Below are 17,758 nucleotides of genomic sequence, written 5' to 3'. Positions count from 1 at the left end.
TTTTGAAATCTTCTGGAGGTTTTCCCACTCCTACCCTCCCTGTTGTGACCCAGTAGTTAGTATTAAATGCAAACAGTTCGAAAACAAACAGACTTTATTAGAACAGCTGAGAATTAACTCATTCTCAGCGTCGTCCAAACTAAATTAAAGCAAATTCTTCAAAACACCATTCCACAGTTTATCGCCGACCTTGGTATAATTAGGCAAACTGGCAAAGGCTTTTCTTGGCAAAAGTTCAGAAGCAGAAGACGCCGACGAGAAATGAATACAGTGAAACAAGAAGCAATTCTCTCAACGGTTGTTTTCCAGCAAAGAGGCCAAAAACTGTTGCTGGTCTTTTAAGACTTATGGGAGGAGCCAATCATCTCCTGGCCCTACTCCTGAGTTGCCCTCTCTGCTTTATCTGTTCCTGTCTTCTGGCAGCTCTTCTCATACGTGCAGTAGGAACAGGCTCCTTCTGTTCCTCTGCCTCTCTACTGTCAGCCTCTGGAGGCTCCGAAGTCTGCACATCACTCCCCGATGGCCCTGGCCCCATTTCTGCCTCCGATGCAGAGCCCTCATCCGGGCCTTCCCCAGCCTCCAGGACTGGCCCCTGTTCTTCCTCAGCCTCATTGCTGTCCGACTCCGCTGCCAGCTCGGCAGGCTGCCAACGGACCACAACACCCTCCCTGTTCTAATTTCAATATACAAAATACAATTGAGCGTGACCAGAAATATTTCACAAGAAGAGTCCTCCACGCCTCTGCTCGCAACAAAATACCTTATGCCACCAGACTTGAAATTCTGGGTTTAGAAAATTTAGAACTATGCCGCCTTCGGTATGACCTAAGCGTAGCTCATAAAATCATCTGCTACAACGTCCTACCTGTCAGTGACTACTTCAGCTTCAACCACAATAATACACGAGCACACAATAGATACAAACTTAAAGTGAACCGCTCCAAACTCGATTGCAGAAAATATGACTTCAGTAACAGAGTTGTTAATGCCTGGAATGCACTACCAGACTCTGTAGTCTCATCCCAAAACCTCCAAAATTTTAACCTAAAACTGTCTACTATTGACCTCAGCCTATTCCTAAGAGGTCTGTAAGGGGCATGCATAATTGCACTAGCGTGCCTACCGTCCCTGTCCTAATGTTCCCTTTAATTGTACTCATTTTACATATTCAATTCATGCTTATATTTATATATATTATCTAATATGTACTCGACAAAAAAAAAGGGGGGGAGGACCCTGAGTCTCACACTGCTACACACAAACCTTTTCTGCAGCATCTGAGGAAATGTTGCATGTGTAGCTCGGAGGCATTACTCGCTGGCATTTCTTCTGCTGGTTACTCATCGCCCAGGAGTTCGCAAAACTGTAGCTGTTCTCTTCCAATATCCCTGAAATGGACAGGAGAGAAAAGGCAACATTATGGGATAATCTGATTAGAATTCCCTTGTTAATACACACTTTTAATGGGTTACGGAAGGCTCTGCATTGTAACTAGAGATGAAATCCAACAGGTTCTGGAGAACCAGTAGCGGAAATTTTGAGTAGTTCGGAGAACCGGCAAATGCCTCCTCTGGCTGGTCCCAGAGTGGGGAGGAAATGGGGATTTTGCAGTATCTTTCCCCAGGAGTGGGGTGGGAATGGGGATTTTGCAATATCCTTCCCCCAGGAGTGGGGAGAGAATGGGGATTTTGCAGTATCTTTCCCCCAAGAGTGGGGATTTTGCAGTATCCTTCCCCTGGAGTGGGGTAGGAATGGAGATTTTGCAATAGCCTTCCCCCAGGAGTGGGATTTGGAATGGAGATTTTGCATGATCCTTCCTCCTGGAGTCAGGTGGGAATGGGGATTTTGCAGTATCCTTCCCCTGCCACGCCCACCAAACCATGCCCATCAAGCCACGCCCACAGAACTGGTAGTAGAAAAATTTGGATTTCACCACTGATTGTAACCCAGCACCCAAAGCTTATTGTTCTCTTTAAAAGCTATTTTCTCAAATGGATCAAACCTCAAAAATCACTCTGGGCTCTTGCATTTCTAAAAAACCTTTCTAATTGCATAAGATACTCAGAAAAATAATTCATGAGCTGGCTTCAGTTTCTAACTGTATAAAGGAAAGTTGTGCAGCTCAGGCCAGAGGGAAAATTTACTGATTTATTTGTGAGTGCACAGCCCCCATTACATCAGCCTGCAAGGTACAAAGTCTTTGGAATAAGACTCTCTCACAAACACACCCTGTCTCCCAGAACAATGTTTCCCAACCTTTGGTCACTGGAAGATGTGTGGACTTCAACTCCCAGAATTCCTAGCTGGCTGGGGAACTCTGGGAGTTGAAGTCCACACATCTTCCATTGACCAAGGTTTGTTTGTTTATTATTCATTATGAAATTGATTTGCCGCCCATCTCATCCTACCTTATACCCCAAGCGTGGAAATCCTGTCTGAAGGAGAGATGGCACTATAAGAGCATCAGACGCTCCCTAAAGGCATTGGCAAGACAGAAACTTCAAATACAGGTAGTCCTCGATTTTCAAAGGTTCATATAGCAACCATTCAAAGTTACAACGGTTCTGAAAAAGTACCATATTTTTCAGAGTATAAGAGGCACCTTTCCCCCCCTCAAAAAAAAGGGGATGAAAATTTGGGTGCATCTTATACACCAAATGTAGCCCCGCCGACCCACTGGCCCCCACCCTTTGGCCTCTGCCTCCCAGCAGTTTACCTCCTTGTAGCAAGCAGCAAGAAGAAACAGCCCATTTCAGCTTCAGCACAGCCTAATTAGCACAAGTTGATTGTCCATTGGATCCCAACTCTCAGCAGTTTCAGGCTGCAGGGATTGCCATGGCCTATTGCTGTGCGAGCCTCTGCTGCTTGCTGCAAGGAGGTAAATTGCTGGGAGGCAGATTTTTTTCCCTTGGGCTAATCAAGCTATGCTGAAAACGAAAATGAAAGTAAAGCAGGCTGTTTGCTGCAAGGAGGCAAATTGCTGGGAGGCAGAGGCAGATTTCTTTTTCTTGTGCTAATCAGGCTGTGCTGAAAATGAAACTGAAACTGAAACAGGCTGTTTGCTGTTTGCTGCAAGGAGGCAAATTGCTGGGAGGCAGAGGCAGATTTCTTTTTCTTGTTTTCCTCACCAAAAAAGGTAGGTGCGTTTTATAATCCGGAGCATCTTATACTCCGAAAAATACGGTAACTTATGACCATTTTTCACACTTACAACTGTTGCGGCATCCCCATGGTCATGTGATCAAAATCAGAACACTTGGCAACCAACTCATATTTGTGACGGTTGCAGTGTCTCTGGGTCATGCGATCCACTTTTGCGACCTTCTGACAAGCCAAGTCAACGGGGGAGGCCAGATTCACTTAACAACCGTGTGACTAACTTAACAACCGCAGCGATTCGCTGAACACTTGTGGGAAGAAAGTTCGTAAAATGGGGCAAAATTCCCCTAACAAATGTTTCTCTTAGCGACAGAAATGTCGGGCTCAATTGGGGTCATAAATCAAGGACTACCTGTAGTGACAACCTCAGAAACACAAACCATTTTTTAAAACGGAAGAACTGGCTTAAAAGAAGAAGAAGAAGAAGAAGAAGAAGAAGAAGAAGAAGAAGAAGAAGAAGAAGAAGAAGAAGAAGAAGAAGAAGAAGAAGAAGAAGAAGAAGAAGAAGAAGAAGCGGATTGTGAATTTAGTTCCTGCCTTTCTTGCTATCTGATCACAGACATGGAAAAATACTGCAATTACTGAATTATCTTTTAAAAAAGAAGAAGAAGAAGAAGAACAATTAAGCTTCAAATACGTTTTACGCAGGGTATTTTTTTTTTCCCATGAGAAAGCAAAGTGGAAATTTCCTTCCTAAAAATAATACCAGCGTATTATTCAATGCTCATTCACTGACCTTCCTTCCAAGAAGAAAAACCAGAAAAATGATTCAGATCTTCAAGAGGAAAACATACAGAGTCACCACCTTTTAGCACCTGGGGGCAAATACGGATTTTCTAGAGCATTCACACCCAAAGACTATTCACACAATAATTCTCACAATGAGCAGCAATTCCCAACTAAAGGTTGAGGGTTACATTTGCATCCCTCTCCAGACCCAGAATGTCCCTCTATTTTTGCTGGCAACGCTGGCAGCCTTCCAGACAAAACCCTGATCTGCCAACATCCTTTATTATTTGAATCCAGAAGCATTTTCAGAAACAAAGCTAATTCAGATGCTGTGGTGGCCACCGTGCTCATATCCTCTTTTTTTAAACCAAAAGAATAAGGAATAAAATTGAAGCCTCGATAATAGAGAATATTTGCGGCTCAGGGTTGAGTTGTGAGATCCTGGATTGCTCCCTGAGATTGTCCGTTTTCTTGCCGATGTTTCATCACCCAACTTAGTTCAACCCGACTTCAATTTTGGACTCCTTGGTGCTCTCACTGAGCTTGTTGTTTTCTTGCAGATGTTTCATCAACCTAGTTGGGTTTGTTGAGCTTGTTGTTTTGGTGCAGATGTTTCATCAACCTAGTTGGGTGATGAAACGCAAGAAAGCAACAAGCTCAGAGAGAGCACCAAGGATTCCAAAATTGAAGTCAGATGGGACAAATCTTCTAAGGGCATTGAGGAAGCAGGGGTGGGTTTCACTTAACTTTACCACTGGTTTGTCGCACATGCGGGTGCTTGCTTCACATGCATGTGTGTTGTCCGTGTGCGCGGGTGCTGTCCGTGCATGCGTGCACTGTCCATGCATGCGTGTACTGTCCGTGCTTGCGCCCGGCTTTCCACACATGTGGCCAGCCTCGAAAATGTGGCTAAATAGCATGACTTGGAGCCGGGGCAGGTGGGTGAGCCCACTTGCGATTTCCGCTACCGGTTCGGGCAAATCGGTCCGAACCGGCTGAATACCACCTCTGTGAGGAAGGTCCCAAGAGACATCCAATGAGGGCTCCTTGTTTTTTTTTTTTTGAAAACTGAGTCTCTGAAGTTCAGGACTCCTGGGGGAGGGAATATTCAAATAGTTCTCCTCTTTCAAACATTGCTGGAGACTGCCTGCCTCCCGTCTTTGCGTCTTCCACCATTGAAGCAAATGGCAGGAAGTAGATGAGGGGAGTGGCCTTAACCAGTTTGTCCTGATTCTCACTTTTTGTGGCTTTCCAGGAGGGAGGGGCTGCATTCCAGGAGGAACAAGAGACTCTGCAGCCGTCATAAATATATGAACCAATTTTCTTTTTTATTTATTTGATTTATATGCCGCCCTTCTCCGGAGACTCAGAGTGGCTTACAATGCGTTAAGCAATAGCCTTCATCCTTTTGTATATTTATACAAAGTCAGTTTATTGCCCCCACAATCTGGGTCCTCATTTCACCTACCTTAGAAAGGATGGAAGGCTGAGTCAACCTTGAGCCTGGTGAGATTCGAACTTACAGTAATTGCAGGCAGCTGATCTTAATAACAGGGTGCTTTAGACCACTGTACTACCAAGGCTCAATTGCCAAGCGCCCGGATTTTGATCATGGGGGATGCTGCAATGGTCGTAAGTGTGAAAAAAGAGTCATAAGTCACTTTTTTCAGTGTCATCGTCACTTTGAACGGTCATTAAACGAACTGTTGTAACTTGTGTGTTGTAACTGTTGTAATTTGTGTGTCCTTTCTTGCTTTTCTTTTTTTTCTTTGGAACCGTTTTGAAAATTTCCTAATCATGGGATACAGCCCTCTTAAACTGAGTCAACATTCCATGTGGTGTTTTTTTAAAAAAATAAAAATAAAAAATAAAATAAAAAAAGAAATGTTTCTCAGGTAAAATGAATCATCTGAGCTGGAATAAAATCAGTCAAAAACAACAAGAAGAGACCTTTCGCATTTGGCTGTTAACGTATTGACCCTTTTTCAAAAGATTTCAAATTGCGCAATTGTTTCATTCCAGCAAGTTTTTTTTCTGCGCAGCTGCCCTGCAGCCTTAATCAGATACGTTAAAATTCTTAAACTTTGTACAGCCATACCTAAAGTAGAGGTTAAGGTAAAGGTTCCCCTCGCACATAGGTGCTCGTCGTTCCCAACTCTAGGGGACGGTGTTCATCTCCATTTCAAAGCCAGAAGAACCAGCGTTGTCCGAAGACGTCTCCGTGGTCATGTGGCCGGCATGACTCGACGCCGAAGGAGCACGGAACGCTGTTACCTTCCCACCAAAGGTGGTCCCTATTTTTCTACTGGCATTTTTTACGTGCTTTCGAACTGCAAGGTTGGTAGAAGCTGGGACAAGTCACAGGAGCTCACACCGTTACGCAGCACTAGGGATTCGAACCGCCGAACTGCCTTTCAATCGTCGAGCTCAGCATCTTAGCCACTGAGCCACCGCGTCCCTAAATAGAGGTTACCAGATGTTTAAAGGCAACTTTTGTGGCGGGCTCAAACCCAACTCCTGTCACGGCTGCACCAAGGTTGCAAAACTTTCCCTAGAAGGCCACTCATTTCCTTCCATACGCCTTCCAGCAGCTGTTTGCAGTAAACAACATTTTCGGCTTTGCATTACTAATTGCAATTTCCCCAGTTGAAAATAACAAGGCTGTGAGCACGCAGCTCCCGATCTGGATCAGAGGGCCCTGTGTAGTTTCTCCCAAAAAGAAAGAGATTGAAAAAAAAAAAAATCCTGCTAACTTTGAGGAAAATGGGCTTGAAAGATTGAACTCCCTGTAAGAGAATCTATTCAGAGACAGACAATGAAGGAGCTGATCAGGAGACATTTTTATAGCCACTCAGTGATCAGCAGAAACCAGGCTGAGAATTCCAAGCAATATCTTTAACAGATTAACAGAGTTGGAAGGGGACTTTTAGGTCATCTAGTCCAACCCCCTGCCCAAGCAGAAGACCCTACACCAGTGATGGCTAACCTTTTTGCCATCGCGTGCCAGGAAGTGGGGGTGGGGGAGGTTGACACGCGTGTGTGCCCACACCCATAATTCTATGCGGGCCATTTCAGGCCTCCGGAGGATCTCCGAAGGGGTGGGGAAGGCTGTTTTCGCCCTCCCCAGATGCATAGAGATGATCTGGATCCAGGTGAGAAAGAAAAACAGGCCTCCCCCACCCACCCCAGGCCCTTTGGAGGCAGGAAACAGCCTGTTTCCCTACTTCTGGTGGGCTCAGAAGGCCCGAAAATCAGATGGCATGCGCACCAGAGCTGAGCTGCGGTGCCCACTGATATGGCTACAGGTGCCACCTGTAGCACGCATGCCATAGGTTCGCCATCACGGCCCTACACCATTTCTGACAGATGGCAGGCCAGTCTTTTCTTGAAAGCTTCCAGTGATGAAGCTCCCACAACTTCTGGAGGCAACCTCTGTTCCATGGATTGATTGCTCTCACTGTCAGAAAATTTATCCTTATTTCCAGGTTGAATCTCTCCTTGTTCAGTTTCTATCCATTATTCCTTGTCTGGCCTTCAGGTGCTTTGGAAAATAGCTTGACCCCCTTCCTTTCTGTGGCAGCCCCTCAAATATTGGAACACGGCTATCATGTCTCCCCTGGTCCTTCTCTTCACTAGGCTATGCCCAGTTCCTGCAACCATTCATTGTATGTTTTAGCCTCCAGTCCCCTAATCATCTTGATTACTTGATTGCTCTTCTCTGCACTCTTTCTAGAGCAGTGATGGCTAACCTTTTTGCCATCGCATGCCAAAAATGGAGGTCATGCGGGGGGGGGGTCGCATGAGGGTGGGGTGCCCCGTGCCCCACCCCCGTGCATGCATGTGCGACCCCCCCGTGCTCCCCCCACTTTTGGCACATGATGGCACTGGGCTCTGTAGGCCCATTCTTTTTCTCTCCTCAGGCTCCCATTTGCCGACTTCCAGTCCCATCAAAGGGCCTCTGTGGGGGGGGGAGGCTGTTTTTGCCCTCCCCAGACTCCTAGAGAGGCTCTGGAGCCTGGGCAGAGCAAAAAACGGGCCTTCCCCATCCCCAAAGCCCTCCAGAGGCAGGAAACAGCCTGTTTTCCTACTTCCAGATGGCCCAGAAGGCCCAAAAATGTGTGCACTGGAGCTGAGCTTACGTGCCCACCGATATGACTCCGCGTGTCACCTGTGGCACACGTGCCATAGGTTCACCATCATGGTTCTAGAGTCTCAACATCTTTTTTATAGTGTGGTGACCAAAACTGGATGCAGTACTCTAGGTGTGGTCTTACTAAGGCTTTATAGAGTGGTATTAGTACCTCACTTGATCTTGATTGTATCCTTCTATTAATGCAATTTGGGATTGCATTGGGTTTTTTTTGGCTGCCACCACACACTGTTGGCTCATATTTAATTGATATCCACTATTATTGATATCCACTAATAGAACCTTGATAGTACAGTGGTCTAAGCACCCTGTTATTAACACAGCTGCCTGCAATTACTGCTGGTTCGAATCTCTCCAAGGCTCAAGGTTGACTCAGCCTTCCATCCTTTCTAAGGTAGGTGAAATGAGGACCCAGTTTGTGGGGGCAATAAGCTGACTTTGTATAAATATACAAAAGTATGAAGGCTATTGCTTAACGCATTGTAAGCCGCCCTGAGTCTCCGGAGAAGGGCGGCATATAAATCAAATTTAAAAAAAAAAACAAAAAAAAAAAACTAAGACTCCAAGATCCCTCTCAATAGATCCCTGCTATTAAGCCTAGTTTCACCCAGTCTGTATGTCTACTTTTGGTTTTTCTTGCCTAAGTGTTAGACTTTACTTTTCTCTACACTGAATTTCATTTTGTTCGGTAAGGCCCAGTGTTCACGTCTGTCAAGATCCATCTGGGTCTTGAGCCTATCATCTCTTTTTATTCATGAGAGTTCATGGCTGTCATTAAAGTTTAAGAGTCATGAGGGATACTCCAAGGCTCAGTCTTAGGCCTGGTTCTCTTCAACATCTTCATAAAAGATTTAAATGAGGGGATAGAAGAGGAACTCTTCAAATTTTCAGACAGCACTAAGCTATCTTCTTTAGAAGATAGACTCAAGATCCAGAAAGATCTTGACAGACTTGAATACTTGACTCTATCCAACAAAATACAATTCAGTGGCAAGAAAAGTAAGTGGTCTTACACTTAGGCAAGGAAAACCAAACAGACAGGTGTAGAATAGGTGGCATTAGGCCAGGGGTGAAATACAACTGGTTCGAACCGGTTTGGGTGACTCGCTGGGGATTATTGGCATAGGTTCGCCGAACCAGTAGTAATAACCCCTCGTTGGCCCCACCCACGCCCAGCCGGTCGCCGCTCACTTCTTCCAGCCTCTTGATATTCCACAGAATTCAATGTTAAATGCAGCAGAGAGAATGCAAACTTTTCTCCCTCCATTCAGAACGGAGGTGCTGCAGCCTGTCCCTTTAAGGTAGTCCCCAAGAAGGAGGGGGACGGGGGAGGCAGTTGGATCCCCAGGGGATTATCCTGAATACCGCTTAGAGAAGCCAGTGGTGGGATTCAACCGGTTCACACCACTTTGGACAAACTGGTTGTTAAATTGTCCCTCCCCCTCCCCTCCCCTCACGCCTCCTGTTTTGGCTCCCAAGTAAGTGTAGGGAGGCCTACTAGGCCCAAAACCCCACAGCCCATTTTTGCTCCCAGGGGGCAGCAGAGAGGCATACTAGGCCCAAAATGGGGCATGGGGGTGTGGCACTCCCCCTGCAGCCCGTTTTTGCTCCCAGGGGGGGTGCAGGAGGCCGAGTGCTGCCTGTTACACCCCCTGGCCACGCCCACCATGGCCACGCCCACCCAGCCGGTTATTAGGGCAGAGAACCAGCTGTTAAATTATTGGAATCCCACCACTGGAGAGGGCTGTAAAGCACTGTGAAACTGTATATAAGCCCAAGTGCTATTGCTATTGGTCTTTGGAGAGCTTGCCAAAACTTGAGGGACATATAAAGCAGTGTCCAAAGCCTCATAAGCTGGATCTCTCTGACACAAACTTTACATCAGGTTTTTGAACCACTTGATGGCCATTCTCTCAGCTTCACTGTTCCCATTTCCAAAGGTGGCTGGTTGCACTGATATTTTTTTTTAAATTTGATTTATATGCCGCCCTTCTCCAGAGACTCAGGGCGGCTTACAATGCGTTAAGCAATAGCCTTCATACTTTTGTATATTTATACAAAGTCAGCTTATTGCCCCCACAAACTGGGTCCTCATTTAACCTACCTTAGAAAGGATGGAAGGCTGAGTCAACCTTGAGCCTGGTAAGATTCAAACCTGCAGAAATTGCAGGCAGCTGTGTTAATAACAGGGTGCATTAAACCACTGTACTACCAAGGCTCCTTTAATGGCATGTGGGAAAAACCTTGGGCAAAAAGTCTCAGCCAAGGGAATCCTCAGTCAACAGACAGCATACGCCGTCTTCGGTAGGACCTAAGAATAGCTCATAAAATTATCTGCTACAATGTCCTACCTGTCAATGACTACTTCAGCTTCAACCACAACAATACACGAGCACACAATAAATACAAACTTAAAGTGAACCGCTCCAAACTCGATTGCAGAAAATACAACTTCAGCAACAGAGTGGTCAATGCCTGGAATACACTACCTGACTCTGTGGTTTTTTCCCCAAACCCCCAAAATTTTAACCTAAGACTGTCTACTGTTGACCTCACCCCATTCCTAAGATATCTGTAAGGGGCGTGCATAAGAGCACCAGTGTGCCTACCGTCCCTGTCCTAATGTTTCCTCTATTTGTATCTATTTTATGTATTCAATTCATGCTTATACTTATATATATTACCTAATATGTTCTTGACAAATAAATAAAGTAAAATAAAAGCTGCAGAACAGGTGAGGAAGAGGCTCAAAAGAGATCTTCCCTAGTTTCTCAGTCTGTATAGAAGACCTGAGGGGGGAGGAGTGTACTTCCTTACTTGCAAGATTATGCGAATGTAGCTTTGCAATCAAGTAGAATGAGCTCATTGTGATTCTTATCTAGCTTGCCCCACAAGGGTGACACAGATGTCCTGCAAAGAGATACGCTCCAGACACAATGAAGAACCACATAATGAGTGAGGAATATTAGAAGCTTTCAAGTAAACATTACTGGAAAGAAGGCAATACCAAAAGATACTATTCAGTACATACTGACTACTCACCTTCTTGGGTCATGAAGTCATCTTCAGCAAATCGGTTGAAATTCCCACAGAGTCCACATGTCCTATTATAGTGTTTCTCTGCAAGGCTTAGAAGGATATTCCCGCCGGTGTCAATCTTCACCACAAAGCCATATTCCTCACCAGACAGCTTATAATACCCGGCTTCCTTTTCCAGAAAGACTCCATTTGAGGCATACGGTATCAAAATCCTTTTTTTTTACAAGAGGAAAGAGAGATTCCCTTAGTATCCGGTGCAGAATAGAATACACTACTTTTGATTCTGGAATACAGATAGTCCTTGATTTAGGACCATGATTGAGCCCCCAAATTCCTGTTGCTAAACGAGACAGTTGTTAAGTAAATTTGGCCCCGTTTTACGAGCTGTCTTGCCACAGTTGTTCCTCGTGTATGATTTTTATTGGTTTTTCAAAGTATAAAATACAAAGTAAAAATTTTAAAAAAAATAGTAGAAATTAAGGATAAAAAGGAAACAGAGTATTACTTAACATGGGACTTATTGTACAAACGGTTAGATAACAGGTCCAGAGATTAGTAACAATAACGAAAGAAGATTAACAAAGTAGAGATAGATAGATAGATAGATAGATAGATAGATAGATAGATAGATAGATAGATAGACAGATAGAGATGATAGATAGATAGATAGATAGATAGATAGATAGATAGATAGATAGATAGATAGATAGATAGATAGATAGATAGATAGTTAGATAGATAGATATAAGCATATATACTATAAGTAATAATACCATTGGGCTGTACTTGACTATAGATTAGAGTGTATACAGTGACAAGTGTATAGAGTGTTATGGTATAACTATGAGAATAATGGTTATAAAGAAGTCGTACAAAATTATGTATATTTAAAAGAGACTACAATGTATAATTATGAGAACAATGGTTATAATCAGGGTGTATAATACTATGTATACTTAAAAGAGACGTGATACAGGCAGTACACTGTTGTTGCAAAAATGGAAACGTGATGTATAATAAAAGAAAATGTACCGTGTTTTCCCGAAAATAAGACCCTGTCTTATAGTTTATTGAACCCTGAGCAAAAATAAGCCCTTGGCCTTATTTTCAGGGAGGTCTTATTATTTTGGGGTGCATGGAGCAAGATGAAGCTCCTCTTGCTGTCTTATCTGATTTCCAGCTCTACGTTTAAATATTTTCGGGGAGGGCTTATTTTTTTGGGGAGGCTTATTTTAGGGCATGCACTCAAAAGCCCGTTTGGGCTTATTATCAGAGGATGTCTTATTTTCGGGGAAACAGGGTATAATAAAAAATAATAATAAAAAAAATATTAGAAAACTTAAGAAAAGGGGGAGGGAAAAGAAAAGAAATATAGTGCAAAGGGAGATAAAGAAAAAAAAAGGCATCAACGTCCTACTCTTTTTAACACAGTTAACAATATTACAACCACAACTTTTTGCTTTTACACAACAGTATGTACAAGCCATTCCTATAACAATAAGCCTGCCTAGTTAACAAAAACAAGTTTTGTATTTTTTTTCCATTGCAAGTACAAAATTCGGAAGCAATTTCAGAATAGAAACAAGGTTAGATATATTCTCTTCTTTGCATAAAAGAATCAATTTGACCATCTCTTTGCTACCCTTTGCTGTGTGTGGGGGGGGTGTTAATATATGCTTCTATAAACTCATTAATCTTTATCATAATTTATATTGCTGCAGTTGTTAAGTGCAGTTGTTAGGTTAGGAACAGTTTTTAAGTCAGGGGTCTGCAACCTTAAATTCTCAAAGAGCCATTTGGACCCGTTTCCCACAGAAAAGAAAACATAGGGAGCCACAAAACCTGGGTGGGCGTGACCAACTCGATGTCACTCACTTCCACCAGTCACATGACACCCCCCCCCAGCCATGCCTACCCAGTCGGTCATTAGGGCATAGAACCAGTTGTTAAAAAACACAGGGTACCACAAAATCCTTTTGACACCTCTCTTTCCCCTCTCCCTCCCTCTCTCCCCCTCTCTCTGCATCTCTCTATGTCTCTCTCCCCCTCTCTCTGTATCTTTCTGTCTCTGTCCTGGTCGCTTCTCCATCCCCCACTGTCGCCCTTACCTTCTCAGGCCAGGCGAGGAGTGACTGGGAGGGGAGGGTGAGGGGCGGGGCCAGCCAATGGTGGGATCACCTGACAGGGAGCCACAGCAGAGGGACGAAAGAGCCGCATGCAGCTCTGGAGCCATAGGTTGCTGACCCCTGTTTTAAGTGAATGTGGCTTCCCCCATGGACTCTGCTCGTCAGAAGGTCACAAAAAGTGATCACATGACCCTGGGACACAGCAACCATCATAAGTATGAATCAGTTGCCAAGCATCTGAATTTTGATCAAATTTTTGAATTTTGATGGGGATGCTGCAAAAGTCGTAAGTGTGAAAAATGGTCAAGTTACTTTTTTCAGTGCCATTGTAACTTCAAACAGTCACTAAATGAATGGTTGTAAGTCGAGGACTTCCCGTATTGATGTCGACGTGACCAAAATGTTTACCTTTTTTCACCTTGAGTCACAGTGCCATTTAAGAATACATGAATATCAAAATATTCTCCAAGGTACAGAGAAAGACTGGTTCTTTTCCCATTGTGATAGTCACCTGAAACGGAACAAAAGGTTAGTAACATTTTTACTAACAATCATTGGCTTGTTCTCCTTTTTAACAATTATGGGTAAATTATGAGAAGCAATTGTTCTTACTGCTTGTATTTAGTGTTATACTGTTGTGGCCCACCAGCGGCCTGTGCAGCTGGTAGCTGATTCTGACAGCGAGGAGGCTGGTGTGGTGATTCGCCAGCAGCCTGTGCAGCTGGCACCCGAGTCAGACAATGAGGAGGCTGGAGAAGATGTGGTGCCAGAGGCGGGGATTCAGCCAGGGCCTTCAGAACCTCCAGAAGTTCCCATAAGTGAAGAGGAAGAAGAGGAAGAGCCTCTTCTCAATGCACGGGCGCGCAGAGCTGTTAAAAGGCAGGAGTGGCTCCTCAGGAGTAGGTCTCCTCGAGAGTAAGGGTTGGGGCTAATTGGCCACTCCCCTAGCCTATTTAAGGAAGGACGACAACTGAGGCAATTTGCAGAAAACAACTTTGTTCATATTCTTTCACATATTGATTCCAGAAATATCTGATCGGCTCTTGCTTCTCTCTTGTCATTTTTCCTGCAAATTGCTTCTGGGCATTCTGCCAACCACAGTAAGCTTATGGTTATCTGAAAGACTGTACCTCAGAATTGAGTTATTATTTCTTGGACTCTTGTCGGCTGTTAATGAAGTTAAATTAACAGCCCTTGTTCAGAAAAGACTAATTTAAACTGTACTTGTGTTTGAACAACTACTAAGAAAGCTCATTAGTAGTCCTTAATTAGTAAACTAAGGTTTGTACGGACTTTGTGTGTGCTGCGTTCTTTGTGGTCCGTAGCTGGGGCAGAACATATACCAGCTCTTCGGTGTGCCAATTTCCCAAAAACCATGCAAAATCTTCAAGGCCATCCAAATCAAAAAATCAAAAATTAATATTACATGTCTTAACAGCAGCGAGGATTATATTCGCACAATAGTGGGAAAATGAAGAAACACCATGAGACGAAGCGATGATTAAGAAGATACTAGACTGTGCTGAAATGGATAGACTTACATTGAAAATTAAACAGAAGGAAGACACCGAATATTATCAAACATGAAATCTATTTTATCAGTGGTTGAAAAAAAGGGGTGGGGATTAAGAATATAATCTATATTGCTAAGCAAATTAAATACCCAGACAACACGATGCTTATTAAGCACTAAGAAATGTAACTAATAGAAAATCAATTTTTAAAAAAAGATCATCCGTTTTTTACATGGATAGATGGAACAAATGAAAAATGCGAACCAGCAACCTTGCAAAAAAGTTCAAATTAAACAAAAGCATTCTCAACCAATTTTAACAGAAGTGCAAAATGACTTTTCTTGTAATTTCGAGGAATCATAGAAAAACCTGCAAAAGTGACAATCCCTGGTGCATTGATGATGATGATGATGATGATGATGATGATGATGATGATGATCATCATCATCATCATCATCATCATCATCATCATCATCATCTAGTGGCATGCCATTCGTGATAGACAGATGTCCCAAATCTGTCTGAAATCTCTAGTGAAGGAGGATCCTGTAAGACAGTATGATTTTAAAAAAAAGATGTTGAAGCAGATTTATGTTTCCATTTAGGATGGGAGGAAGGTAAGAAGATACTGGAAGCAGAACCCGGGACTGAGAGAGATGGTTGGCTATCTAGGACAGGATTGGTGCAAGTCATTTATTGGGAGGTTTTGAGTTGGGTGGGATCAACTTAACACTAGTGGGACCCTAGAAAGAATGCAGAGAAGAGCGACAATGACAATAAGGTGTCTAGAGCAGGGGTGAAATCTACTTATCTTCCCTAGCGGTTCGAAAGTGCGTGCACATCACATGCTATTTTAGACCCTCTGCACATGCGCAGAGGGTCAAAAACAGGTTACTTCCTGGTTAAACCCAGGAAGTAACGACATCCAGGTGGGTGGGCAGAGCCTCACACTGCCTCCGCTACCAATTCTCTGAACCACCTGCCGCCACTGCTACCAGTTCGCCTGAACTGGTGCAAACCAGTAGCATTTCATCCCTGGTCTGGAGGTAAAAGCATACTATGAATGAGGGAATGAGGTATGTCTAGTCTAACAAAGAGAAGGACTAGGGTGATCTGATAACAGTCTTCTAGTACTTGAGGGACTATCAAAGAGAAGAAGGACTCACCCTAGTCTCCAGAACAACTGAGAGCAAGGCAAGAAGTAACGACTGAAAGATCATCAAGGAGAAATTCAACCTAGAACTAAGGAGCAATTTCCTATCGGTGAGGACAACGAATCAGTGGAACAGCTGACCTCTAGAAGATGTGAATGCTCCATCACTGGAGGTTTTCAAGAAGAAACTGGACAGCCCATTATTCTGGAATAGTATTACTGCTTGAGAAGGGGTTGGATTAGAAGACCTCCAAGGCCTCTTCCAACCCTATTATTCTATGTTCTATGTTGAACAGCTTCCATTTCTAGCAAGCTCCCTTATATTTAGCTGAATTGCTCGTTCTTCCAATTTCCAAAAACTTGGAGAACTTCAGACAACATTCCAGAAGCATTCAATAGCATATGCAAAAGGCAGTTTAAACTCACCAAGTAAGAGGAAAGACCTCTTCTCACAGTCTCCAGCAAGCAGGTAGCTGCAGTCTCCGGCAAAATCATACAGCAGTTCATCAAAGGTTTTGATGTGATCGCCTCCAAAAAGGCTACAGCGTGCAAATGGCGGAGAGAATTCTTTTTGCCCTGCAAGATCATGATTAGTTAACGTAGGATGTCCATATGTATAGAATAGGGGTCTCTAACCTTGGCAACATTAAGATTTGTGAACTTCAACTCTCAGACTCCTGGGAGTTGAAGTCCACAAGTCTTAAAGTTGCCAAGGTTGGAGACCCCTGGTATAGAACATTCTATGAAGTTCTACCATTTTCAAATGAGGTGACAAGTATCAGGCAACATTCGACATTCAAACTAGAAAATCGAAATTCCACACAGCCAGTCACACATTTATTTATTTTTTTTAGAATAGAATAGAATAGAATAGAATAGAATAGAATAGAATAGAATAGAATAGAATAGAATAGAATAGAATAGAATAGAATTTTTTATTGGCCAAGCGTGATTGGACACGCAAGGAATTTGTCTTGGTGCATATACTTTCAATGTACATAAAAGAAAAGATACGTACATCAAGAATTATAAGGTACACCACTTAATGATAGTCATAGAGTACAAATAAGCAATCAGGAAACAATCAATATAAATCGTAAGGATACAAGTGACAAAATTACAGTCATACAGTCATAAGTGGAAGGAGATGGGTGGTGGGAACAATGAGAAGATTAATAGTAGTGCAGACTTAGTGAATAGTTTGACAGTGTTGAAGGAATGATTTGTTTAGCAGAGTGATGGCATTTGGGGAAAAACCGTTCTTGTGTCTAGTTGTTCTGGTGTGCAGTTCACATCGTTTTGAGGGTAGGAGTTGAAACAATTTATGTTCAGGATGCGAAGGGTCTGTAAATATTTTCACAGCCCTCTTTTTGACTTGTGCAGTATACAGGCCCTCAATGGAAGGCAGGTTGGTAGCCATTGTTTTTTTCTGCAGTTCTAATAGGCCTGCCCTACTCTCAACCCCTCCGTGAAACGAAGTCAAAATAAGAGACGGGCAGGGTTTTCACTAAACGTGACAACCATCACGAGCTGCAGAGAAAAAGGAGAAAAGCCAAGGAGCAAGGTAGCTCTTGGGGTTCCTCTCTACACCTACCCACCCCAAAGTTTTATTTTGGCAAAGCCCAGAGATTTGAGATGGGACAAAGAAGGAAAAGCAGCAGTGGTCCTTTCCAGTGGTGGGATTCAAATCATTTAACAACCGGTTCTCTGCCTTAAGGATTTCTTCCAACAATCAGTTCACCAAACTGCTCAGAAAGTTAACAACCGGTTCTCCCGAAGTGTTGCGAACCGGCTGAGTCCCACCACTCGTCCTTTCCTCCTGTGGCTTGAGAATGGATCAAGTTGGGAAATCACAAGTTTCATTGATATACTCTAAACCGCTATCTGG

The 17,758-nt window shown here is 43.5% G+C and overlaps 1 protein-coding gene across 1 annotated transcript in view; it reads right to left on the bottom strand.

Moving 5' to 3' along the window:
• VWF (von Willebrand factor) overlaps positions 1 to 17,758 on the bottom strand; it is a 195,543-nt gene that overhangs the window by 174,937 nt on the left and 2,848 nt on the right. The window contains exons 3-6 of the mRNA XM_060684131.2: positions 16,297 to 16,446; positions 13,612 to 13,714; positions 11,081 to 11,289; positions 1,264 to 1,388 (exon numbers count right to left, since the gene is read on the bottom strand). Coding sequence (XP_060540114.2) covers positions 1,264 to 1,388; positions 11,081 to 11,289; positions 13,612 to 13,714; positions 16,297 to 16,446 — 587 coding nt within the window. The remainder of the gene's footprint in view (positions 1 to 1,263; positions 1,389 to 11,080; positions 11,290 to 13,611; positions 13,715 to 16,296; positions 16,447 to 17,758) is intronic.

The sequence above is a fragment of the Pantherophis guttatus genome, chromosome 7 (genome assembly GCF_059756535.1).
Source record: "Pantherophis guttatus breed Tessera chromosome 7, ASM5975653v1, whole genome shotgun sequence".
NCBI lineage: Eukaryota > Metazoa > Chordata > Lepidosauria > Squamata > Colubridae > Pantherophis > Pantherophis guttatus.
This window is presented reverse-complemented; position numbering and strand designations above follow the sequence as displayed.